At 50.5% G+C, this 26,949-nt stretch overlaps 1 protein-coding gene across 1 annotated transcript in view; it reads right to left on the bottom strand.

The window, feature by feature from the left end:
* Positions 1 to 15,458, bottom strand: part of Gli2 (GLI family zinc finger 2) — a 191,428-nt gene extending 175,970 nt beyond the window's left edge. The window contains exon 1 of the mRNA XM_045148949.1: positions 15,292 to 15,458. Coding sequence (XP_045004884.1) covers positions 15,292 to 15,433 — 142 coding nt within the window. The 5' untranslated portion in view covers positions 15,434 to 15,458. The remainder of the gene's footprint in view (positions 1 to 15,291) is intronic.
* Between the last annotated feature and the right edge of the window lie 11,491 nt (positions 15,459 to 26,949).

Below are 26,949 nucleotides of genomic sequence, written 5' to 3'. Positions count from 1 at the left end.
CCCTGGCATGCCCACTCTCTCTCTCATAAATAAATGAGTAATTTTTTAAAAAGTTATAAAGCAATTGAGGGAGACAAATCATCCCCATCTGGCCTACACATACACACACACACACACACACACACACACACACACACACACACAAAATCCTGCAAATACACACTCACACGTACAAATATTCACACACACACACACACAGAGGCCAAAAAATTCAAATAGGGTGAATATTGATAGACAGAACCTTTGTAAAATAAGGATTTTTGGAAGGCCACAGGGGTGCAGGGACCAAAACTTTAGGGAACTGCAGGTCTAGGTTCTCTGGTGGGCCCTGAGCCCCTAAACATTACTGCCAATCTGCAGCTCAGAGTTTCTGGGTCAGGATGAAGCACAATATCTCCCTTGACCACAGTGTACACTCAGCCATTAGCCAGTAGGCTGAAGTGAGGGGAGGTAGACACGACTTCCAACTGTTCTCAGAGGTTCCATCTTGTCACTGCACTTCCCCGTGTCACTCAGCCCCACACTCCCCCAAAATGCTGCCGAACATGACAACCAAACGCAGAGTCCACAGCTCCACAGTCTTCCTAGTCCACACGTGCGGAGGGAGCGGTCCCGCTGAGTACCCTAGCCCACATCACTCGCGGCAGTTCTGCTCAGCCAGCTGCTTCGTCACTGGCATGTGCGTGGGTGTCTGGGAAACCCTCCCAGGAGCAGAAGGGAGGATACACGGGCAGAGCTATGTAAAGGCACAGGATTATAAGAGAGCCATTGGGGGGGGGGCGGAGGAGGCGATAGAAGACCCAAAGAGGTAATCAGTCTGGGACCACTTGTGCCTACAGAACTTGAACTTGATGCCATGGTACCTAGAAGCCACAGCAGAGGGGTAGGAAGCAGGGGGTGGGGCAGGTGTGCTGTCTGGAAGGCAGCACGGTCAAGCTTGACTCCAGCTTCCATCCCCAACTTTTGGACAGGGTCAATGGACAGCGCGAGGGTGGGTGATTTGCGGCTCCAGCTACAAACGGGCTGCTGCAGGACCATAAAAGGCCAAGTGCTTTCTCTCGCCAGCTTTGTGGTATCCTTTTATGAGTAAACATTTCTCGATAAAGACTTACTGTCTGCAGAGACCCCTTTATACCCCAAAGGTAAGGGTTTAAGTGGCCTGAAAACAGCCGTTACTTATCTTTACAACAGCCGCGGCTCCACACCGGCTCACAGCAGAGATGTCCATCCCGCTGTGTATATTTTCTGTGGCTGCTTATAAATCAGGTAGGTCCCCAGGGCTCTGGGGCTGGGGTCTTTTCCAGTCTAAAAAAGCCCAGCTGGGAAAACCATCTCTCTTCCTCTGGCCAAGGCTCTTTTGGTACCAAAATCCTCAGCAAGGCAGGTAGATGTATGAATTACCTTCCTCGGTGCTGTGACCAAATGCCTGACAAGAAGCAACTTAAAGAAGACCATGGGGCTGGAGAGATGGCTCTGCAGTTAAGGCTTGCGTGCAAAGCCTGATAGCCTGGATTCGATTCCCCAGGACCTACATAAAGCCAGATGCACAAAGTGGAACATGCATCTGGAGTTTATTTGCATTTGCAGGAGACCCCGGTGAGCCCATATTTTTTTTTTCTCTCTCTCTCATAATAAAAAGAAAAAATTACAAAGAAGGGAGAATTTGTTTGGGCTCACACTTTGAAGGTATAGTCTGTCACGGCACGGAAGGCATGGCGGCAGGAGCTCAAGAGAGCTGGTCACATTACCCACAGTCAGGAAGCAGAGACTGATGGATGCTGAAGTTCAGTTAGCTTTCTCCTTTTATAGTCTTGGACCCCAGCCCATGGGATAGTGCTATCCACATATGAGGTAGGATGACCCACCTTAATTAGCCTGATCTAGAAAGTTCTTCACAGACATGTCCAGAGATTTGCTTCCTGGGACATTCCAGATCCAATCAAGTGGACAACTAACATTAGCCGTGACTTCAGGCCTTTGTCTCAGAGGATGTACCCAGGGCCTCTCTGGGGTGGTCAGACCCGTTGCTGGCTCTGTCCCCTAAAAAGCAGCTCCTGTCATCCTTGCCACTGCTGCATGGAACTTTGAAGCCAAGGCATGGATCTCTGACAACATCCGGGCAGCTTGCACCCTGTGGGAACTGTGTTATGTACCACATGCATACATTCCGAAGCCCTCTGAATTCACCTGGGGTGAGGACATCACACCAGGGGAACAGAAAAGGACCCCAAGCACCTAGAAGCCAAGGCCCGCCGGCACATACCACCGTTCACAGGATGCACACCTGAGCTTGGGAAGAACTTTCAACGGCTGGCCGATCTTGCTGTCCTCTTCCCAGCCTGGGAGCAACGAAGCTCCAAGAACGCCAGACGGGGAAGCACCAGCTCTGCGGTTAGGGTTTTACTTCTATGTTTGTTGTTCCCCGCATGTTCTGATCTCCTTGGGGACTGGAGATACACGCACAGAAAATATGTTCAGCCATCTACAGCCCTACCAGAACAGTGTGAGGAGAGAAGCAAGGTGTTCCTGCCTTCCGTCCCAGGCATACTGACTTCTCAGAACACTCTCTTATCACGACCGTCCCCGAGAACCTACATGCCCAGGGAATCAGACAACCGTACCTCCCGCTCCTGTTCAGCACGGTCACCGCCTGGCAGCGCTGTGGCAGAGGCCTGAAAGACACACTCACTTCCCAGCATAACACCACCACACACCCCTGGGGCTCAACCACCTTCAGGCTGCCTAACGCCATTGCTACTGAGCCTCACATTTGCCTGGGATAAGTTTTAGTAAGTCCAGAGAAAAGCTGGAGCTAGTCAAGGGAAGGACCCAAGGACCCACACTCTCTTTCTTTTCTTTTTTTTTTTTTTTTTTGGTTTCTTTGAGGTAGGGTCTCACTCTAGCCCAGGCTGACCTGAAATTAATTCACTATGGAGTCTCAGGGTGGCCCCGAACTCACGGCGATCCTCCTACCTCTGCCTCCTGAGTGCTGGGATTAAAGGCGTGCACCAGCACACCCGGCTGGACCCACACTCTTTCTAAAGAGGTTCAATCAGGCAACCACATGCTCAACCTGCATGATTATTTACTTTGTTATGAAACATCTTGCCCCCATCACCCTGAGCTTTCCGGCCTACAGAATACAGCTGTTCGTTGGCCAGGAGAGGGAGGCCCTTCAAGGGGCGGTTGGGGCCAGGAGAGGTCAGACCCAGATGTGCTTTAGCCCAAATATTAGCCCTTCTTCCTCCCCTCATTTCTATCTTCTTCCTTCCTTCCACCCTGTCTTTGTTTGCCCTCCCTTTTAAAACCAGGCTATAGCCAGGTGTGGTGACGCACGCCTTTAATTCCAGCACTTGGGAGGCAGAGGTAGAAGGACTGCTGTGAGTTCAAGGCCGCCCTGAGACTAGAGTGAATTCCAGGTCAGCCTGGGATGGTCTCAAAGATATATATGGCTTAGCAGTTAAGGCACTTGCTACAAAGCCAAAGGACCCAGGTTCCATTCCCCAGGACGCATGTAAGCCAGACGCACAAAGGGCGCATGCTTCTGGAGTTCACTTGCAGCAGCTAAAGGCCTTGGCACACCCATTCTCTCTCTACTTGCTTCTTTCTCTCTCACTCAAATAAATAAAATAATTTTTAAAAACTAAGCTATCATCACAAGCCATAAAATCTGCCATTTTAAAATCTATAATTCAGTAGTTTCAATCAATATACTCTTAGGATTATGCAACCGTTGCAGCTAATTTTTCAGCACATGCTAATCAACCCCCCTCCAATGCCATGTCTGTGGCACTCCACACGCCCTCCTCCGCCAGCCCCAGCGCTCTCTAAGCTACCCTGCTCCTCTCTGTTCAAGATGGTTCACATAAGGACAAGCTTTGTTCTTCTGTGGCTGGTTTCTTTCACTTAGCAGAATTTCCTATTACATTTACCAGTTCTTCATCTTTCATGTGGCCCAGTTCTATTCCAGTGCATGTGGCACACAACATTTTGCTTATCCATTCAATCACTGATAGACCTTGGGATTATTTTGCCATTTGGGAAACTATTGAATAATGCTGCTATATATATTCATGTGCAAGTTCATTTATGAATAAATGTTTTCCATTGACTTGGGACTTCACAAAGGAGTAGAAGTGCTGGGTCCTCTCTCCCACAACCATCAGGGAGCTGGGAAAGCCGGGAGCATGGTGTATGGGCCTCGCTGTGAGCGGTGGTCAGCTGGGAAGTTCAACAGGGCCCTGGCCATTGAATGGTCTTTCCCCAGGTCATGCCACCAAAGCACTGGGAGAAACATCCACAACCCCAGTGCTTACACAGCAGATCACAGCCCAGAGTAACTGCCTGATTTGAGTTTTCTTCAGAAAAGTCATGGTGGCCCCCTTCCCCTGTTCAGCTCCCCTAGCCCAGATCCAGGGACCACAGGGAAAAGGTCACAGAAGAAGGGAAAGCCAGGGTCTTTGTACCACGAGGCCATGTTGGTGAGCAGCTAAAGTGAACCCATGGCTATCTGGGGATAGAGTATCTGATCTCACTGGGAAGGGACGTCCCTAGCATGGCCTCTGGTACACCACACAGGGACAAGCCTCCCAGACAACCTGTGCTGGACACTGGTGCAGTATAAAGCCAGGGTGAGTGCCTGACAGGCAGCTCCTCCAGGAATGCTGATTTGTTTTCCCTTTGAGACAGGGTCTCATGTAGCCCCGGAAGATCTTGAACTTCTGATCTTACTTACTGCCTTCACTTCCCAAATGCTAGGATGCCAGGTGTATGCCACCCTGCCTGGTTCATGTGGGGCCAGGGATCCAACCCAAGACTTCGTATGTGCTAGGCAGGCGTTCTGTCAGTTGAGCTATAACACCGTCAACGTGTCCAACCTTTTAACATTGCGAGACAATGTGGGCTGCTCCAGGAACCACTCAGTAAAGTTACTACAACAACAACGAATCAGTGGCTGGGTAGATGATGGCTAAGTAGGTAAAGTGCTTGCCATGCAAGCAAGAGGAACTGGGCTTGGATTCCCAGCACCCACGTAACATGCAGGACATGGTGGTGCGTGCCTGGAGCCCTAACTGGGGTGGTAGAGACAGGATAATCCTTGGGCTCAGTGGCTAGCTAACCTAGCCAAGTAGGGGAGCTCCAGGCTCACTGACAGACCCTGTCTCAAAAAACTAAGGTGGAGAGAAACATAGAAAGACCCCCAACATTGACCTATGGTCTGCATATGCATGTGAATGCACACACAGGTATATCCATACACATCTGCAAAAAAAAAAAAAATAGTCAAAAGTTACCATAAAGTTTGTGACTGTGTGTTGGGCCACATCCTTAGCCATCCTGGGATGCATCTGGCCTGAGGGCCATGTGTTGGATGCACCTGTTCAAATACTGACTCTGAAGCCAAGGATGGAAACAAGTCATGAGGGAGAGGAGTCTCCTGGGCCTGGCACCCAGTGTTGAAGTCACATGCCTCCCATTCCCCACAGACACAAAGCAATACCCTCATCCGTCACAACAGGGTCTGCCAAGACAAACTCACGGGACAGGAGCCAAGCCTAGGAGGAGAGGCAGAAAAGCAGCTGGACCCAGCTGGAGGACATACTGCAGGAAGCACCATCAGGCATTGACAATGGTGGGTCACCAGCATCCTGCTGAGGATGTGAGTTGGTGCCCCAGCCAGGGTGCAAAGGGAGGAGCCTTGTCAAGGAGCTGACAGAACCGGCCTCAGTTCCCAGACGCCCCAGTCAGCACTGTGGCCTCCGCCACTCTCAGACCGCAGGATCTTTGCCCACGCTATGCCTCAGGTCAGAATATCATTGCCTCTTGCGCACCACAGATGAACTGCTACTCACAGTGAAGGTGTAGCTCTTTCAATCATGCTCTCAAATATTTATCAGAAACATTCATGCTACTGTGCGGAAAGAGTTCTTGAATTAATAATCACAGACTAGCGAGAACAGCACACCTGCCGCGGGCCGGGTGCTACCTAAACACTTCCCACTCAGTCTTCATCATCTCAGCCCTCCATGGTGGCATCTGGCCATGTTTGAGACGAGGTCTTGGGTTCCCATCAGCGAAGAAAGTCCAAGTGTGAATGGCAAAGCAAGGCTTCCAGTGTTGGCCTGCCAATCCCATTGGTGATGCTGGAACTGCTCCCTTGGGGTAGTCCCCTCCCACACTTCCTAAATCCTACTTTAGTGAACCCCTTCCCAGAGACTGATGTGTAGGGGGCCTTTGAGGGGGGTTTGCTGAGCAGAGAGGACACAGAGTGGTAAACAGTGGGTCCCCAGCGTCCTGCTCAGGTCCCAAGCCTTCCTGCCACTGCCCACCCTTCAGGGTGGAACTGGAGATTCTGTACAAGGGGGAGCCGCACACACCCAAAGCTCTTGAGGACAGGGAAGAGGGCTCTGCCTCCTGGGTTCCCCACCTCTAGCCTTTGCCCCACAAGTATGGGTGCTGAGCTGTGGAAGGACTGCCCCTCCCCCCATTCCCCAGGATCAGTGCAAAGCTGGCCCAACATCCACTGGGAGCGCCAACCACATGGCTCCACGGTTTGTCCCTCAGGCCACCCCCAAGCACTCTGGAGACACATGGGTCCATGGGCTAGCCCCAAGCTTGAGCGTCCAAGGGGCCATTCTGTCGCACTGTCTCTACAAGGGCACCCTGCCCTTCCTGTTTTGCACCAGGGGACACTCAACTCAGATACCACCTCTCCCCATCAAGACTCCCTGTCGCCCCACCACCGCCACCACGCACACACAGGATTCATCACCACGGCCTGGGTGTCACCTCCAACAGGAAACCTCTAGAGGGCAGAGGCAGCTCTCCGTCACAACTGGCCCGCCCTCCAGAACCATGCTTGGGTCACCTCAAGCACCCCCACACTCACCCAGATGTCAGGCTCTCGACTTCATTATCTTCACAATGCTCCCAAGATCAGAGGCGATGGGACCTGGTCACAAGCTCAAAATAAATTATCTGCCCCCTCCCCACCAGTGATAAATGGTTCTATTAACAGTCCAGATTGTTAAACCCCGATATAACAGAACGCAGGGAACTGGGGCCCATCCATTCTCCCTCCGGCGCATACTGAGCTGTAAATAGGTTATTTTGTGTGTAAATAACACATTAAAACACAGCATTAGCTGTGTCTTTTGATAGGGTAGAAATTGTTCCAAATAAATAATTCCGGACAGCAATGTAAAATAAGCCAGATTTAATAGTGCATGCCTGGTGCAGCCGTGTTAAACATGACTAAAATGATAAAACCCAGAATATACTAATAGTAAACTATGCACTGACATCAGAGTAATGAGACCGTATTTTCACCAAGCTTTAGAAATACAAAAATTAGTTTTGACAGACTCAAATGTCGGAAAAATGCTCACAACATAAATACTGCCAATTTGGGAAGTTGGGGTTTGGGGCCTGGGCTAGGGGACAGCTGGGTTCCATTCCAACGGGACATCTGGGGCATCCAATTACCAGCCCAATGGCGTGACCAGGTGACCATCTGCACTTCCTGTCTCCAGACCTCAGTTTCCAAATCTGTGCAAGGAATGGATTTGAGCTCTTTAATATCTGAAGCCTTATCCAATTCTGTGACCGGAAGTGACCTCAAAGCAGCCCCATAACACCGCATTCACTTAACACCCACAAGGAATCATAAAAAAAAAAGGTCCAAGTGTGTGTATGGGGGGGAGGGAATTACCATGGAATATTTTTTATAATCATGGAAAATGTTAATAAAAATTTAAAAATTTAAAAAAAATTTAAAAAGGTCCTGTCCACCACGTGAAGCCCAGGCCTGGGTTCCAACGTCACTCCTGCTCTCCACAGCAGACACCCTGACACTATAGAAAGGTCCCAGAACCCATTCAAAATACCCCTGGAGGGCCCCATTTCTCGAGTGACATCTGAGTTCTGCTCTCTGGTCACAATCTGATGGGCACAGGCTATTCTGTGTGTCTGGGCCATAAAAGTAGCTTAGAAGCTGTTTCAACCAGCAATCCTGAAAATCACTTAAATAAGAATAATTGCCCACTTAGTCACACCTGAGTGCATCCTCAGCCTGAGGCAAAAGTATGTAGCCTCAGCAGAAAAACAGGGAAGGATGGCTTTCCAGAAAGTTCCTTGCTGGCCACTTGGGTCTGGTGGCTGCGAGGCACAGAGGAGCAGAGAGCAGGGCCCAGGCTCAACTGACTGTCATGCCACAGCCACAGGACAGCTGCCCATGCCTGCACTGGGCACACACCTACACGACACAAGTGGCAATTGTTTGGAGGATAACTGTTGTACCAGGGCCGGGGACAAGGGGTGGTATGGACAGCAGTGACCAAATATGTCCTGTGCAAAAAAACAAAAGGGACTGGGATGTAGCTCAGTTAATAGAGTGCCTGCCTAAGATGCACAAAGCCCTGGGCTCCATACACAACACCTCATAAACTGGATACACACATGTAATCCCAGTACTCAATACAGTCAGGAGAGGATGAAGGGGTTTAGGTCAGTAGAAAGGTGTCACAGAGTGGATGGATAGGGACAACCCTGGGCAGCTGGGAAGAAATGTTCACAGTTTGAGTTGCCGTACAGCATTCCAACATAGAAATGTATCCTGCCCAAAAGCCAAACTTGGTCTTTCCAGAAAGCCAATGGGGCCAGTGTGGGCAAGTGAGACAATATCCCTGGAGGGAGCTATTAAAGTGCCTGACCCAGCCTGGCACCACAGTAAGTTAGTCTGTTCCCCTAAAGTCAGTCTCTCACCTCCTCTCCTCTCTTCCTTCTCCTCTCCGTTCTCTTCCTCTCCCTTCTCCCCCCACCTCTAGGGTCTCCTGTAGTCCTGTCTGGTTTTGAACTCCCTATGTAACCAAGAATGACCCTGAACTTTTGATCCTCCTGCATCCACTTCCCAAGTGTTGGGATTACAGGCATGAGCCACTGTGCCTGGTTGATGTGGTGCTAAGTAAGGGTTGAACACAGAGCCTCCTACATCCTATGTCCCTAACATTGAGAGCCTGCATTTATTATGGTACTCTCATGAAAGTCTCAGGCCTAGGGAAATAGTGTACACACTTAGGGACAAAAATGGCCCTTTTTCCTCCTAGTCCTGATCTTGAGCTTGTCACCTTCTGCCCTCCTTGCCCCTAAGAGCACTTACCATGTCCCTAGCCCCATAACCTTTAAAAAATGTTTTTTTTTTAAAAAAAGAGCATTTTCAACTCTTCAACTATTCCCAGGGGATGCTGATGCTATGGGGTGGGGGATCCTCTGAAGGCCACCAGGCCCAGCACATAGTGGACACTCAGTGTCAGTGTTGGGTACTGGCCATTATAGACAATGCCAGGGTTTTCCAGAGCTCAACTAGCTGCTTGATTTCAGAGCTCAACAAAATGCATGAGCTCAAGACCTGGCTCCCAATTTCAAGGCTTCCCCAACTCAGAGGGTTGGTCCAGCCCTCACAGAGGCACACAAAGGGATTCAGAGATATTTTTGGAAAGCAAATGCCTGATAGAGAAGGAAAACTCGACAGCACTTGGACAGTTTGGGTATAATGCAATGAGAAACAGCTGGATGAAATGATCTTTAAAATCACACCATTTTGAAGGAGGGCTAGAGAGATGGCTTAGCGGCTAAGTGCTTGCCTATGAAGCCTAAGGACCCTGGTTCAAGGCTTGATTCCCCAGGACCCACATTAGCCAGATGCACAAGGAGGCACACACATCTGGAGTTCGTTTGCAATGGCTGGAAGCCCTGGTGCGCCCATTCTCTCTGTCTCTATCTGCCTCTTTCTCTCTGTGTCACTTTCAAATAAATAAATAAAAATAAACAAAAAAAAATTAGAGAAGGAAGCCAGGCAGAGATAGGAGGATCACCAGAGTTTGAGGCCACCCTGAGACTACATAGTGAAGTCCTGGTCAGCCTGGGCTAGAGTGAGACCCTACCTCGAAAAACCAAAAATAAAATAAATGTTTATAGGGCTGGAGGGATGGTTTAGCGGTTAAGGCGTTTGGCTGCAAAGCCAAAGGACTCAGGTTCAATTCCCCAGGACCCACGTTAGCCAGATGCACAAGAGGGCGCAAGCATCTGGAGTTCGTTTGCAATGGCTGGAAGCCCTGGCACACCCATTCTCTCTCTCTCTCTCTCTCTCTCTCTCTCTCTCTCTGCCTCTTTCTCTCTCTGTCACTTTCAAATAAATAAATAAAAATAAATCAAAAACAACTTTTAGAAAAAAAAGAATAATTTAAGCAGCATCTTCATCATATGAGATATTGTGAGTCATCTAGAGATGATTTAAGCACAAGGAGCCGGGGAGCCAGCTCAGCAGGGAGAGCACTCGCCGTGGACGGGTAAGTACCTGCGCGTGAACCCCCCAGCCCACGCAACGTCAGCACCGTAGCAGGTGCCTGTGATCCCAGCAGGCGCGCAGGTCAGTGATGGGGATGGAATTCTCCAGCTTTCGGTCTGCAGAGTGCAGCAGTGAACAGCTGGAGACCGTGCCTCAAACAAGGGGGAGGACAAAAACTGTCCTTCGAGACTGTCCTCTGACCTCCGCATGCACGTGTGGCACGTGCACTCCTGACTCCCACACACGAACATGTACACACGCATCTAAACAATACAGAAGTAGAACTTTCCTATCTTAAGCTATGCATCACATTAAAACAACTGAAGTTGGACAGTCCTAGAGGCAGTGTACACACCAAGAATGGGCGAGGGTGAGGTAGGGCGAGCTGAACATCCAAGGGTAGAGTGCCTCCAGCATCAAGGCGCCTTGGCTTGTAGGATGGTTCCCTTTTGTCATGACTGCCCATTCTTTCCCACAGTGTCCCAGCCACCTGAAGAGCAGGACTCACGCACGCCACCAGTCCTCAGATGTGTAGTAAGTCAGAAAACACACACCTGGGTAAACTGTCATCACCATTTGACTGCAGGACGCAGTGTGAGCCGGTTGAACAATGTCATGGGCTTTGAAGAGATGGGTATCCGAATGGTCACCTGTGCAGCTCTGGGGATCAGCTTTGTCACACTCCTGCCCCCAGCTGTCTCAGACAGGGATGATCCAGAAACAGTTCAGACAGGGGCTCCCGGAGAGTTCACTGCAGGCCCAGTGTGTACCTGCACACATCTGCAGCCACAAACACACACGTATATGTAACCCACACACACACCACACACAGCAGCCCCATGCACACACTAATATGTAAACCCCCCACACACACACACGGCAGCCCCATGCACACATCTGCAGCCCCATGCACACACTAATATGTAACACACACACGGCAGCCCCATGCACACATCTGCAGCCACAAACACACGCGTATATACCTGTAGCCCCCCCCCCCCCCACACACACACAGCAGCCCCACAAACTTGCACTGCTGACCTTTCCTCAGCCCTTTTTGGCACCCGGCACAGTCCACCACCTGATTATACTCATCCCCTGGCTACAGATTGGCTACAGATTGAGTGCCTGACCCCTCAGGGGGATCTGGCTGCTGTTCCCCGGGAGCCCCTCCGTGGCTTGGCTCCTCCTTGGTTGCACACTTTCCTCTCCAATGCTCAGGTTTGAAGATAGCCTCACCACTCTCCTGCCTGGCCCAGCACTGAACCTCAGGGAGGCCCAGGGTAGAACCCAGATGAACGTCCTGAGGGGACCCAGGCCAGCCAGCCACTACCGGCTCCTGCTCACCTCCCCGGATGCCACAGCCTGGACGAGCAAGAGTCAGCCCGCGTCTCACACAGCAGCTTCTTGACATGGGCTATCTGAGCACGTGGCAGCTCTCACTCACAGCACTACCTCCTCTCTTCAAGAGGATTTAAGAATGAAGTCAGGGCTGGAGGGATGGCTTAGTGGTTAAGGCAAAGGCATTTGCCTGCAAAGCCAAAGGACCCAGGTTCTATTCTGCAGGACCCATGTTAGCCAGAAGCACAAAGGGGTGCCTGGAGTTCGTTTGCAGTGGCTGGAGGCCCTGGTGTGCCCATGCCCATTCTCATTCTCTCTCTCTCTACCTCTTTTTCTGTTAAATAAATAAAAATATAATATTAAAAAATTTGCGGGGCTGGAGAGATGACTTAGCAGTTAAACGCTTGCCTGTGAAGCCTAAGGACCCCGTTCGAGGCTCGATTCCCCAGGACCCATGTTAGCCAGATGCATAAGGGGGCGCACGCGTCTGGAGTCTGTTTGCAGTGGCTGAAGGCCCTGGCGCATACCTGTTCTCTCCCCCAACCCCTCTGCCTTTCTCTATGTGTCTGTCACTTTCAAATAAATAAATAAATAATGAGCAAAAAAAGTTTAAAAAGAAGAAAAGGGGGCTGGAAAGATGGCTTAGAAGTTAAGGCATTTGCCTGCAAAGCCGAAGGATCCCAATTCAATTCTCTAGGACCATGTAAGCCAGATGCACAAGGGAGCACAAGCACCTGGAATTCATTTGCAGTGGCTGGAGGCCCTAAAGTGCCCATTTTCTTCCCCCCCTTTAAATAAATAAAATAAAAATATTTTTAAAAATAAGAAGAGGAAGCAGAAGTCCTGAGATCTTAAACACTGGCTCACATCACGTATGAGAAAAGCTAGGCCTGGGCAGTGCCCTGTGAGCTGCGCCACTGGGCCTCCTTGCCCCAACTCGAACACAGCTGCCCTGGACAGAGGCCATGCCATGACCCATGAAATGGCTGCTCTTCTGAGGTCCCAAGAGTGCCTTTCCAGACAGGAGCGTGCCAAGACCTGCAGTGGACGAGGATACTTCCAGGGTCCCTGTGGCTCTTCACAGTGGCCCAGGACTGCTGCAAGGCCGACCAGCTGCCCACTGGTGCTGGATGCACGCTGTGCTGAACCTCGTCGGCCCCACTCCAGCGGGCCTGTGCTGACAGGACACAGGATCAGCAGAGTGCGTGTGAAGGGTGGAAGGGGCTTCCCTGGAGCTTCTGTTCTCCAAGCTCTGCCCCCCCCCCCACAGTGGAAATCCCCTCAAGCATTTGCTATTATTGTCCCAACAGTGACAACCGGTCCAATAGGTCCAATTTTGATGCCACAGGGGTTTTCCCCCCAGTTACATCCTAATTACTGTCTAGTTACTATCTAAGTTTGTTGTCTGCTACAGTGACATGGTAGTGCTTCCGAGAGGCTGGCCAGCCCGGGCCAGGGTGGGTCCCTGGGGGCAGATAGGAAATAGAGCGATGTCTGTCTCCTGTGAGCTCAATCAGTCTCTGAGAACTGAACAGAGGTACAACTAAGTAACATCACCACAGGCTGGGGTGATTCCTATCCCAGGGGAGAAAAGTCGCATGGGCTGGGCATGGTGGTACACACCTTTAATCCCAGCACTCGGGAGGCAGAGGTAGGATGATTGCCATGAGGCCACCTTGAGAATATACAGTGAATTCCAGGTCAGCCTGAGCTAGAGTGAGACCCTACCTCGAAAAACCAAAGAAAGAAAAGAAGGAAGGAAGGAAGGAAGGAAGGAAGGAAAGAAAAAGAAAAGTCACATGGCCAGGACTCCACTCAGCTGTACCATGTCCCTACCCCCCCTTCCTCATACGGGTGATCCGCCTAAACCGTGATTACTTCCTCCCCACCTAAGAGCTCAGCCTTGGACCCTCAGCCCCTGCCGGCCCTCCCCCACAAATACAGACCAAAGGTTAACCACACAACTCCCCCTTCTGCCTTGGACCAACATGCCAATAATGAACTTCAACTTCAAATAATGGGGCAAGCTTGGGGAGATGGTTTGGTGGGTAAAGTGATCTTTGTGCCAAGCATTAGTGCTTGAATTTGGATTCCCCAGAACCCACACAAAAGATATAGTGCAGCCATAATCCCAGTGCACCTACGTAGTAGATATCTGTAAACCCAGAGCACCTTCAGCAAGGAAGAAGGCAGGCACTGGAGAATCACCTAGCAGCTTACAGGCCAGATATGCTAGCAAACATAGCAATGAATAATGAGAGACTCTGCCTCAAAATAAGGTGACTAGCTGGGTATGATGACGCACACCTTTTATCCCAGCACTTGGGAGGCAGAGGTAGGAGGATTGCTGTGCATTCGAGGACACCCTGAAATTACGTAGTGAATTCCAGGTCAGCCTGGGATAGAGCCACACCCACCCTACCTGGAAAAACCACACACACACACACACACACACACACACACACAGTGATAACCAACACCTAAAATTGTCCTGTGATCTCCACATGCACACTACAGTATATGGTCACATACACACACACACACACACACACATATAAATATGCACATACATGCATACATACACACACACAGATGGAATCATGTGGAAACTAAACACAGCAACCACAAGCCGAACATCCTCAAATACACTCTTACAAGCACAACTTCTACATTCTCCACATGCCGAGAACTGGTCCATTTCCTCTGAGGTCTAGCCCCAGCTATGCCCAGCATGGCATAGGGATGGGCACATCAGCCCAGCCACCGGGGAGAAGCACACACACTAAGCCCTGCCGCAGCCCACAGAGTCCGTGCGCTCTTGAACGAGACTCCGTGATGCAGCGTGAGGGGAGGCGCATGTCCTTCCCTCTCCGCGCTGAGCTCTGAGCTCTGCCTGGGCGGGAGAATGTCAGGGCATGACTAAGTACGCTTGAATAAGAAGAACGCAAAGAAAAGAAATCCCAGACTCTCCACTCCTGGGAGACAGAAATAGCTCTGTGGCCTCCAGATGGACGGCGCAGTCACACGGGGAGGTCTCGCCTTCCCGCCAAAGTCTCCCACCAGGATGCTGGCATGGACCAGTGGAGACCAGAGAGCATTTCTCTCCGGGGCAGTAAAATGAGAGGCTGCGGTTCGTGGAGCCCCTTCTGTTATAATTAAGTCAGCCAGAAATTCACCTAAGATACTAAGTTCCATACTTGACCCTCTAATTAAAGCCAGAAGGCATAGGGAGACAATTACTTTCCGAAATAGTCTTCGGCGGGTAAAAGGCAAGAAAGTTCCCTTTGCCAGCTGAACACACCCCATGGTGGCCCGGCAGTTGCCAAGCCTGACTCTCCTCCCTTCCCCCTCCCTGCACTCATCAGGCCCCAGCAGCCAGTGACTGGGACAGCCCAGTCCTTGGGAGTTGGTGTGGCCGGGCCACTAAGGGAAGCAGCAGGCAGGCAGGCAATCATCAAGGGGGCCTGGGATTCCCAAGGGCAGGGGCGCCCTCCCGGCTGCCCTCCATAAACCCAGCATGCCTCCCAGATGACAGAGGCCACCACTCTCATTAAATCCTAACAGGCTAATGAAAAACACCCCAAGTGTGTGAAGCCGAAGAGTACCTCCTTGAGCCGCTACCGATGCCGCCGCGGCCGCCACAAGAGGACAGGTCTTTTTACCCGGGTCAGGGAAACTGCTGCCCTCCAGGAGCCCACTCTTGCTTTCTTTCTTCTCTGTTCCAATGGCTGGGCCGGACATCTCCATCTCAGGTGCTCATAGCCCTGGGTGGCAGACCCTAGAAGAGATGACAATGACGTTCACCAACACTGCACCCAAACCAGCTGGGCAGCACCCATCCAGATTCACGCAGCTGCTTACCGTGAACACAAAGCAACTTCATTTTCACTCTCTTGTAACTAGGAGGTTGGATGTAATTCATTTTGAGGAATACACATCCTGAAACTCACCTGGTCTATCAAACAGCCACAGGTACAATAGTGTAGCATTAATGTTTGGGTTTTTAACTCTGATTTTTTTTTTTAAACAACTAAGCAACAAGTTCCTACGGATGCCAGTGGCTAGGAGCAAAAAGAAGCATGAGAAATGAAAGCAGAAAGAGCCTATAACTTAGAAATAAAAGCAAACAGGGGCTGGAGAGATGGGCTAGCAGTTAAGGCACTTGCCTGCAAAGCTAACAACCTGGGTGACCCAGGTTTGATTTCCCAGTATCCATCTAAAAAGCCAGATGCACAAAGTGGTGCATGCATCTGGAGTTCATTTGCAGTGGCTAGAAGCCCTGGTGTACCCATTTTCTCTTTCTCCCCCTGACCTCCGGCTTGTAAATAAACAAAAAACATTTTTGAAACAGAAATAAAGTAAATAGAGTTACAGCAACCCAGAGGTCCTGCAAGACAGATCCAAGCTTTCCAGCCACTTCCCTGCTTGCTTACCAGAACCCATCTTTCATTGATTCATTTGGAAGCTCATTCATTCCACAAATTTTCATCACTTGTTAAACTTTGTCGTATATATAAATATCATGTGTATGTGGGAGTCAAAGACTGACATCAGGTGTCATCCTTGATCAATCACTCTCCGCCTTATTTAGTCAGACATAGTCTCTCACTTGAACCACAGCTCACTGCCTGGGCTAGTCTATCCAACCCGCTTCCCAGGGAATTCCCTGTTTTTGCCTCCTGAGTGCTGAGATTTTAAGCACATGCTACCATGCCTGTATTTTTCATGTGGGTTCTGGGAATTGAAGTCAGGTCCTCATGCTTACAAAGCAATCACTTTACCAACTGAGCTATCTCCTCAGCCCCTGAAAACGTTCTATTTGGGGGGAAATGAACACTTACAGGGTCACACTTCTTGGAAGTGGTGTGCTACACCTTGTGTCTGTGTTGCCTATTCCCAAACATATTCTCCAGGGCTCCCTAGTGAGCTGTCCCATGAGTGACAGCTTTGAAGTGTGAAGGGATGTGCCCCAGAATCCCTTGGCAACCTTGAGGCAACTGTCTACTGAGCCCTTCAGCTGCAAGAAGCACAGTGCTAGGAGTCTCTGAGGCTCCAGAGGCCTGCATGCCACATCAAGAGGCTGGGGAGTAGTGAGGCTGGCTGGGACTGCATCTTGCAAACACTGGTCACAGGTGCCCCCTGTCTGCATATTTGTTCACTGAGTCTCCATGTGAACAATCTTTTTACTGGTGAGCGTGGCCATGCCCATGTGTGTGAATGCAGATGCACACGTGTGGCCATGAGAGGACGGCTCAGGGCGTCAGGCCTCGCTCTCCACCTTGCTTTAGGCAGGCTCTCTCATGGTTCACCGCTGGGCTTGCCAGGCTAGTCATCTCACAAGCTTCTGAGTGACTGTCCTGTGTCCACCTCCCTTCTCCCCGCAGGCAGGCTGGGATTTCAGATGCTCACAGAACTACATCTGACTACATGTGGGTTCTGGGGGTACAAAATCAAGTACTCACACTTGTGCAGCAAGCACTTCATCCCCCCCTGCAGTGGTTTGATTCAGGTGTCCCCCATAAACATAGGTGTTCTGAATGCTAGGTTCCCAGCTGATGGAGATTTGGGAATTAATGCCTCCTGGAGGGAGTGTATTGTTTGGGGCGGGCTTATGGGCTTTATAGCCAGTTTCCCCATGCCAGTGTTTGGCACACCCTCCTGTTGCTGTGGTCCACCTTATGTTGGCCAGGGGGTGATGGCCACCCTCTGCTCATGCCATCGTTTTCCCCTGCCATCGTGGAGCTTCCCCTCAAGCTTGTAAGCCAAAATAAATCTTTTCCCCTGAAGCTCCTCTTGGTTGGGCGATTTCTACCAGCAATGCGAACCTGGACTGCAACACCCCCCAAATCCCCCCCCAGCCCCTCACCTGGTCACTCTCCATAGATAATTAGCTCCGTGCCTCTTTGGATCTAGCCTGGAAGCTGGCGAGGCAAGAGGAGATATTTGTGTATACCAAGTGTCCTTCCCCCAGGAGTCCAGTGTCCTCCTTTGGACTCGGAATGGCCTCCCATGAACTCTTACAGCCCAGATATCTGTGCAATATGCCCACCTGGCTCACTGAGTCACTGTGACCTCCCTCATGCTGGGGCTGGGACCTTGCACCCCTCAGTCTTGGAGCAGGTGCCTGGTCCCCTCACCAAGGGGATAAAGGTAGGTACAGAGCCAGGTTTCTGCTTGGGACTTGGTTTCTGCAGACCAGCAACAAGCAGGAGACATAAGTGGGCCCAAGGGCAAGGGATAGAGCAGGTGGTCAAAGACCAGGGTGTAGATGACCAAGCCCCGGCCCCAGGGAGGTGGGGGCAAACCTTTCCAAATGCAAATGAGGGAACTGAAGACCAGCAATTCTGAACTCTTAGCTCTTAGTGTCGAGGAGGTCAGGAAGGCCAGAGCACAGACTGTGACAACTTCTATTAAGAAGTGACTTGGGGGCTGGAGAGGTGGCTTAGTGGTTAAGCAATTGCCTGTGAAGCCTAAGGGCAGCGATTCGAGGCTTGATCCCCAGGACCCACGTTAGCCAGATGCACAAGGGTCACATGCGTCTGGAGTTTGTTTGCAGTGGCTGAAGGCCCTGGCACACCCATTCTCTCTCTTGCTAGCTATCTGCCTCTTTCTCTCTGTGTCTGTCACTCTCAAATAAATAAATAAAAATTTAAAAATTAAAACAAAATATTATAAAATAGAAGAGACTTGGGGCAGGCATGGTGGTGCACACCTTTAATTCCAGTACTCGGGAGGCAGAGGTAGGAGGATAGCCATAAGTTTGAGGCCACCCTGAGACTCCATAGTGAATTCCAGGTCAGCCTAGACTAGAGTGAAACCCTACTTTGAGAAAAAAAAGAAAGAAAGAAAGAAAAGAAGAAGAGGAGACTTGAAAAATAAAAAGAGGTTGGAATGGCTGGCTGAAGTTGTTTGTGGGAACATCAACACCACGGTTGGAGTGCCTGTGTCCTCAAAAACTCATGCTAAACCCTAACCCCCATGATGGTGTTAGGAGGTAAGGCCCTTGGAAGGTGAACGGGTCAAGAGGGGTCTGTCTTTATGAATGGGATTAGTGCCCTATAAAAGAGGCCCAATGGAGGGGCTGGAAGATGACTCAGTCAGTAAAGTGCTTATCATGCAAACATGACGACCAAAGTTCCAACCCCAGCACCCATGTGAAAAGCCAGGTAAAAGCCAGCTGGCAAAAGAGTAATCCCAGCCCTGGGGAAGCAGAGACAAGTGGATCCCTGGACCTTGCTGGCCAGCCAGTTTAGCCTAATTGGTGAGCTCTAGCCAATGAGGAACCCTGTCTTTAAAAAAAATAAGTTCAATGTCTCCTCAGAAACAACATTCAAGGTTAACCTCTAGCCTATGCGCGCGCGCACACACACACACACACACACACACACACACGCGCGCGCCCCAGTGGAGCCCCTGAGCCCCTTTCATTACAGGAATGCAATGAGTAGGCTCCATCTATGAGAGACAGGCACCAAGTCTGCTGGGTTTTAGCCCTGGGGTTTCCCAGCCTCTAGAACAATGAGAAATGAGCCTCTGTTGCCCCAAGCCGTTCTGGTAGTGGTTTAGCATCCCAAGCCTAGGAAGACTGAGCAAGGGCACCTCCCTCCCACTAACATCCCACCCTGCTAAGTCACAGAGCAGATGTCACCCTCAGCCTTGCTGAGGAGGATGCCCAGACTCCCATGAGGCCATTCCCTACAGGGACAGAGGCAGGTCGTCGGGGTTGGTCACCACAGAAGCAAGGTGCTTGGCATATGCTGGCTAGGAAGAGGGGTTACTCAGAGTCCCAGAACCGAGAAAAGTGGAGCCGCTGCACACATGGGATCCAGGGGCCCCCAGGAAGCTGAGGAGGAGGTACTTAAATAGGAGCCATCACATCCCCGGTCTCATCTCCCACACAGCAGCTATCCTCACTATCCTCTCCTTTCTTTCCCTTCCCTTCCATCAAAGAAGGCAGAAGACAGAGCCTAGGGCTGCGAAACTCATGGGAATTGGCAGGATTAGAACAATTTCTGGGTAAACACCAGGCACCCAGGGTCGCAGGCAGCCACTCTACGCCGCCATAGCTTCTCCGGGATAGCCACCCCACACCTTTCCTGGGCTGCCAGCAGCCACCCGGGGATAGTGCAGAGAGCCCCACTTAGCTGGGAGCCTGGTGTTCTGTCCTGGGTTAGTTCCCACAAACTCCCTCACAGGAGATTGGGGGGACAGAGCATACCCCAGAAGAAATGTGGCCCCATGCTGTGTGTGATCCTGCTGAGCCCAGATCTGGGACAGGAAGGAACCTTTGCCAAGAAAGACTGCACCCAGGTTTCCTCCCAGAGTCATTCCTGAGCCTTTCAGGGGGACTCTGAGGTCCACAAAACATCCACTTTTTTTTGCATTTGTATGTATCTGTGGTATATAGGTACACGTGTGTTCATATGTGTACAAATGCATGTCAAGGGCAGAGGTCAACATCAAGTGGCTTCCTCAATCACTTTCCACCTTGGATTTTTTTTTTTTTTTTTTTTTTTTTTTGAGGCAGAGTCTGTTATTGAACCTGAAGTTTAGCCTGTAAACTCTGGGATCCTTCTCCTGAGGAAGTTTTCCCCAGGGCTGGGATTACAGCACACACTGCCATGCTCAGCTTTTATTTTTTTTAATTTATAAAAAAATTAAATTAATTTATTTGAGAGAGTGAAAGAGGCACAGGGGGAGGGGAGAGAGAGAGAGAGAGAGGGAGAGGGAGAGGGAGAGAGAGAGAGAGAAAACACACTAGGGCTTCCAGCCACTGCAAACAAACTCCAGACGCATGCGCCTCCTTGTGCATCTGGCTTACGTGGGTCCTGGGGAATTGAACCAAGGTCCTTTGGCTTTGTAGGCAAGCGCCTTAACCGCTAAGCCATCTCTCCAGCCCTCATGCTCAGCTTTTTTTCATAGGTGCTAGGGATCTCAACTCAAGTCTTCATGCTTGAGTGGCAAGCACTTTATCCACTAAGCCATCTCCCCAGGTCCAAAAGCTCAATGAATGCAGGAATTGAAAGCCTATGTCAGTAATCCCCAGGCACAGATCCAGGGTCAGAGGCTGAAGCAGGAGGATACATAGTCCATAGCCAGCCTGGGCTTGAAGCATGGCAAGACCCTGTCTCACAAAATAAAGAGGGGTTCAGGAGATGGCTCAGTGGGTAAAAGCGACCGTCAAGCAAGCATGAGCACCTGAGTTCAATCCTCAGCACCCATGCATGAAGCCAGGCATGGAGATGCATGCCTATAATGCCAATCCTAAGGCAGGTGGGGAAACAGAAGGATTTGGGGAACTAGCTGGTCAGAAAAAAAATGACAGCTTTAGGTTCAGCAAGAGTACAAGAAAACAATGCGGAAGAGTGACAGAGGAGGAATTCAGCCTCTGCACACACACACATATGTACACTAGTCATACACACACGCCCCCCCCCCCACACACACACACGATGCTCTAGTAGTTTCTGATGTGCAAACAAAGGTAGAAAACCTGAGCTGGGTGCTCATAAGGCCGCTGCCAGCTTCCAGATATGTTTCAGTTAAAGCAAGATGTTATAACCTAAATGGAGAAAAAATGCATTTTTATCTTCACCAACTCAGAACTAGACACCGTGTCTCCTCTGGGCATGAATGTGGACAGAAAGCTGTACTATTTGTGAGCCTGCCACCAGCACAAGTCATAGCTGTGTCCCCATCATAGCCTGCAATGTCACTTGTGCTCACCTTGTTTTCTCCCTAAGGACGTTTAGACCCCACTTCATTGAACTTTCACTTGATATGTGTTACAATGCCTTTCATCGCACTCATTTAAATGGCTTCTGTCATGATCCCATGTATTCTACACACTGAGAGCACTACACTTGCAACAGTTGTCCCCTTGCTCAGCCCAGAAGACGCAAATGACATGCCTCTTGTGCAGGTCTGTGAGGCTGTTTACAGGAAGGATTGATGGACCGAGCGGGCAGCCCTTCCAGTGCTGAGCCATATACAAAGACACACCAGGAGTACACAGTGCCTCTTGCCTGGCGGCCAGCGCTATTCACTGGTGTGTGCCTCTACCCTGAAGCGGCCATCCTCGCGGACATTTGCAACCCAGCTTCGTCAGCTTCCCAACACAGATCAATGAGCAGGAACCCTTCAGTGCCAGACTGGGAGTGCTGAGGCATCCAGCCTCGTGGACTGAGCAGCTACCAGGTCCTTTGGCTCTCCAGCTGCAGACTGCCCAGCCTGTGTTCTGTAAGCCAGACTAATAAGGTCCCTGCGTAATACTTATTCATTCTCTCGGTTCTGTTCCTCGAGAGAACCTTAACTAATACCAGGCTGTGATGATAATTACACTGGGTAATTAAAAAGGGATCACAGCACAGAGCAGGTTACAAACTGAGCTCCAGCACTAGGGTGAAGCATCAATTAATTATCAGAGCAGATGAGCGAGCCGTTCTGAAGCTGGGATCCCAAAGACCTCTCCCATCTGCCTGCTCTGATTAGGTGGGGAAAAGGTGGTTGTCTGGAGAGAAGGTAATGGGAATGGGTGTCCATGATCAAAATACATTATATGCATGTATGAAATCATCAAAATTTGGGCTGAAGAGATGGCTCAGCACTTAAGCGTAGTCCCTGTACAAGCATGAGGACCTGAAGCTGCCGAGTTTGAACCTCCAGAACCTACACAAACAGCTGGGCATGGCCACACACTTCTGTAACCCCAGTCCTACAAAGGGGGGCAGGGGATTGCCCAGGCTCCCCCCCCCCACACACACACACCAATACACACAAAAAAGCAGCAAGTGCCAGTATCAGTAAGAGACTCTGAGCTGGGTGTGGTGGCACATGCCTTTAACCCCAACACCTTGGAGGCAGAGGTAGGAGGATTGCCCAAAGTTCGAGGCCACCCTCAGACTGGTCAGCCTAGGCTAGAGCAAAATCCTAACTTGAAAAATGAAAGAGGGAGAGAGAGAGCCTCTGACTCCAATAAGCAAAGGTGGAGGAGTGAAGGAAGGGGCATCTGATGTTGGGTTCTGGAGAGTGCCTCCATCTCAAAGGTGCCACAAAGGCACATACACGTGTGTACATCACAACACACACACATACACACATTTCATGCACACAATCACAAAAACAAAACAGCCAGGCGTGGTGGTGCACACCTTTAATCCCAGCACTCAGGAAGCAGAAGTAGGAGGATCACTGAGAGTTCAAGGCTACCATGAGCCTATATAGTAAATTCCAGGTTAGACTGAGCAGAGCGAGACCCTACCTCAAAAAGCCAAAATAATAAAAAATAAATAAATAGGGGCTGGAGAGATGGCTTAGCAGTTAAGGCATTTGCCTGCGAAGCCTAAGGATCCCAGTTCAACTCCCCAGGACCCACATAAGCCAGATGCACAAGGGGGTGCACGCATCTGGAGTTCGTTTCCAGTGGCTGGAGGCTCTGGCGCGCCCATTCTCTCCCTCTCTCTCTCTGTCTCTCTCTCCCCCCTCTTTCTCCCTGTGTCTGTCACTCTCTCTCTCCCCTCTTCCTCCCTCCCGCCCTTCCTCTTTCCCTACCTCTGTGTGTCTCTCACTTATGTCTGCTTGCAAATGAGTTATTTTAAATAATAAACTCATAATGTCTGTCACAGAAGATGCATAATCAACTCATAATGTCTGCTTGGGGCAAAGCTCCAGGCATTGTAGCTTAAGGGAAATTGCTGTTTGCACAAGAATGCATTTTCCCCCTCAAAGACTAGCCTCCTTGAGGCAAAGCTCTCTCTAAGCACTGAAGATACACATTTACTGAGCACCTGCCGTGCTCTCCAGCACACACTGGTTCTCAGAGTGAATTTTTAAAAAGTGATTGCTGGGGCTGGAGAGGTGGTTTAGTTGATAAAGTGCTTGCCTTGCAAGCATGAGGACCTGAGTTCAATCCCCAATACCATTATAAAATGCAAGGCGTGATGACACATACACGCCTTTAATCCCAGCACTGGGGAGGCAGAGACAGGAGGGTCTCTGGAGCTCACAGATCAACTAGGCTAGCCTAATTGATGAGTTCCAAGGCCATAAGAGATCCTGTTTCCCAAGGATAACACATAGGTTGTCAGCTGGTCTCCAGACACATACACAAACAACGACATCTATGCATATATAAGCATGTGTATAGCATATACACATGATTGCTCATCAATGAAAGGCAAGAGGCTTTTGGAATCATTAGGCTTGTAAAAGCAGCTGTTTCTCTGGTGGAACTGTGAGCTGGGAAAAGCTGTATTAAGGCTGGGGACACAACAGGGGACAGTGCCATCCCCTCAGCAGTGTTGGAACACAGATGCAATCACCTTAAGGGGCCCTGCTGCCTGAGATGAGGCAACCTGAAATTCTAACGTTATTATTCTCTTATCTAGTTACTTCAGGGCCCCCCAAGCCTCGCTCCTGTTCTGAGCAGGGGTAGAGAAGCCCTTTCCCCTTAAACACTTGGAAGGAACAGGGACAGTCTTTGACTCCCACACTTTTCCTCCACTGGCTCTGTGGCTTCTCTCACAGACTCTATACCTTCCCCCCAACCCCCCTCCCAAAAAAAAAAATTAAAGCCGGGCGTGGTGGCGCACGCCTTTAATCCCAGTACTTGGGAGGCAGAGGTAGGAGGATTGCCACGAGTTCAAGGCCACCCTGAGGCTACATAGTGAATTCCAGGTCAGCCTGAGCCAGAGTGAGACCCTACCTCGAAAAACCAAAAAAAAAAAAAAAAAAAAAAACATTAAAAAGAGCTGGAAAGATGGCTTAGTGGTTAAGGCACTTGCCTGCAAGGCCTAAGAGCCCAGGTTCGATTCCCTAGTACCCACATAAAGCCAGATGCACAAAGTGGTGCATGCATCTGCAGGTCATTTGCAGTGGCTGGAGGCCCTGGTATGCCCATTCTTTCTAGTACTGCTTTAATTCTAAACAGGTCATTGGTGGGGCCAGGGAGATAGCTCAGTGGATAACATGCTTGCTGTGCAATTCTGAATGACTGGGTTTGGATCCCCAGATCCCATGTAAAAACAGAGAGTGGTGGGCTTCTGGGACTCCAGTGCCTACCTACTGCAAGAAGGCAGGCAGAGCAGAATTTTTCCTGGAAGCTCAAGAACCAAGAGGTGAACAACAAAAGCCCTTCCCTCAAACGAGGAGGAGACAAAGACCATTCTGAGAGTTGTCCTCTGACCTCCACACATGCGCCGTGGCACACACGCACCGCACTCACACACATGAACACCCCCACACACTGAACAAATAAGCAAAGAAAAGTTTCAGAGAGTAATTTGTTTCTGTAGCCTATCATCAAACCAGCCTGCCCCTCCTCTCTTTGAGCTAGCAAGGAGCAAAACTCCAGCCAGCCTTCTGAGCAGCAGAAAGACCCAGGGCCTCACCAGAGGTGGAGGATTGGTTAGTTGGGAGTACATATACAGAGCCAGGACAAACCTCACTTCTAACACGTTAGCCCAAGTGATCTCAAGTCCCAAAGGTTCTCCTGAGAAAGAGACCGAGCCATCCTGGCCATAGGGAGAGGCCCCACCTCATTCACCAGCTACGCCCCATAGCCCAGGATATGAGGGAAATCAGGCGGGGTCCCCTTCCTAAGCCTTCTTACTCAGGACCCACTGGAGTTATGCAACAGCCTGGGAAGGAGCTGCTCCTGGGCCTTCTTCCTCTGATGAGAGCCTCCAAGGGTCACCCTCGCCAGCATCTGCCCCAGAGGCTCAGTGTTGTTTAAAAAAAAAAAAAAAAGGCCGTCATGAGAACTGGAGAGATGGTTTAGACTTAAGGCACTTGCCTCAAAGCCCAAGGACCCAGGTTCAACTCCCCAGTACCCACATAAGCCAGATGCACAAGGTGGCACATGCGTCTGGAGTTTCTTTGCAGTAGTTGGCGGTCCTAGAGTGCCCATTTTCTCTCTTTCTCTCTCTCACTCTCTTCCACATATATGGGCTGGAGAAATGTCTCAGTGGTTAAAGGTGTTTGCTTGCAAAGCTTGATGGCTCGGGTTCTATTCCCCAGTACCCACGTAAAGCCACATGCACAAAATGGCACATGCATCTGGAGCTCATCTGCAGCTGCAGTAGGTCTACCCGTTCTCTCTCTTGCTCCTTCTCTCTTTCAAATAAATAACTAAATATAAAGGGCTGTCAGGGAGCCCCTAACTCACCTAGTTTATACCATAGTCAACTGTTAAACACATCATTCTCCCATCCCAGCCTGGCTATGAAATTCAAAGTGAGTGTCCCCCATTCTACAGGCTCATTGTCCATCGGGGAGACAGACAGGCTGGGCCTCCAGGGAGTAGTGACAAGCCATGGTTGGGTGGAAACAGGAATTTTGGCATGTGACGTGATATGCACACACACAAAAGTGTATAAAGAGAGGAGGGATGTCCCGCCAGCAATTCCCCAGGCCTGAGGTCACAGAGAGGGAGCAGGGCAGGCTAGGGACTGCTGCCTGACTGCAGGTGTGGGGTGCGGCTCTGCCCCTCAAGGCTCCTGGGTGACCCACTCAGGCGGTGTGTGGCCCTGGCATCTTCAGGTTCCTCTCCTGCTCTGACTTGCTAAGTTGGAGGCCTCCCCACACCTTGGAGGCAATGGTGCGCCCAGCTCTCCAGTCTGTGCCTCCATGGAAGGCGCACCCTCTGCCAGTCTCAGCCCACTGCAAGAGATAGCCAGCCCCAGCCGGGCAAAAAGAACAAAATCTTTCTCTTGTAAATGGAGCCAGCAGGATCTGATTGGTTGGAAACTCCCTGTTTGGAGTAGTGAGCGCAGACTAACCCACCACACTGTCCCTGGTAAGCCAGAGCCCTCAGCCAAGTCCAGGCTCCTGGTCTGGTGTTCCTCCTCGGTGCGTCCACAAGTCCAGGCGCCCCACATTCATCCCTGTCTCCCAGCACCTACACATCAAAGTCCAAGCTAGGTATACGAGACCCTCTCCTGGGAGATCTGACACCCCTCAGCCTTGCATCAGCTGCAAGCTGGCACCCACTCACTCAGCAGGCAAAAGAAAAGTTCTAGGTTGGAGAGATGATTTCCTGGGTAAGACCCTCATGGCTCATGTATGAGGACCTGAGTTTGGATCCCAGCACCCATGTAAAAGCCAAATGCAATCTCCCAGCACTGGGAAGGTACAGACAGGTGGATCCCCAGGGCAAGTTAGCTAGCCAGTCTAGCAAAATTGGAGAACGTCAGGTTCAAGTCAGAGACTCTGCCCCAAAAATAAGTTTGAGAGCCAGGCGTGGTGGCAAATGCCTTTAATCCCAG

This window comes from Jaculus jaculus, chromosome 5, assembly GCF_020740685.1.
Source record: "Jaculus jaculus isolate mJacJac1 chromosome 5, mJacJac1.mat.Y.cur, whole genome shotgun sequence".
Classification (NCBI taxonomy): domain Eukaryota; kingdom Metazoa; phylum Chordata; class Mammalia; order Rodentia; family Dipodidae; genus Jaculus; species Jaculus jaculus.
The sequence above is the reverse complement of the archived record's forward strand: the minus strand, read 5'-3'. Positions and strand labels throughout refer to the sequence as shown.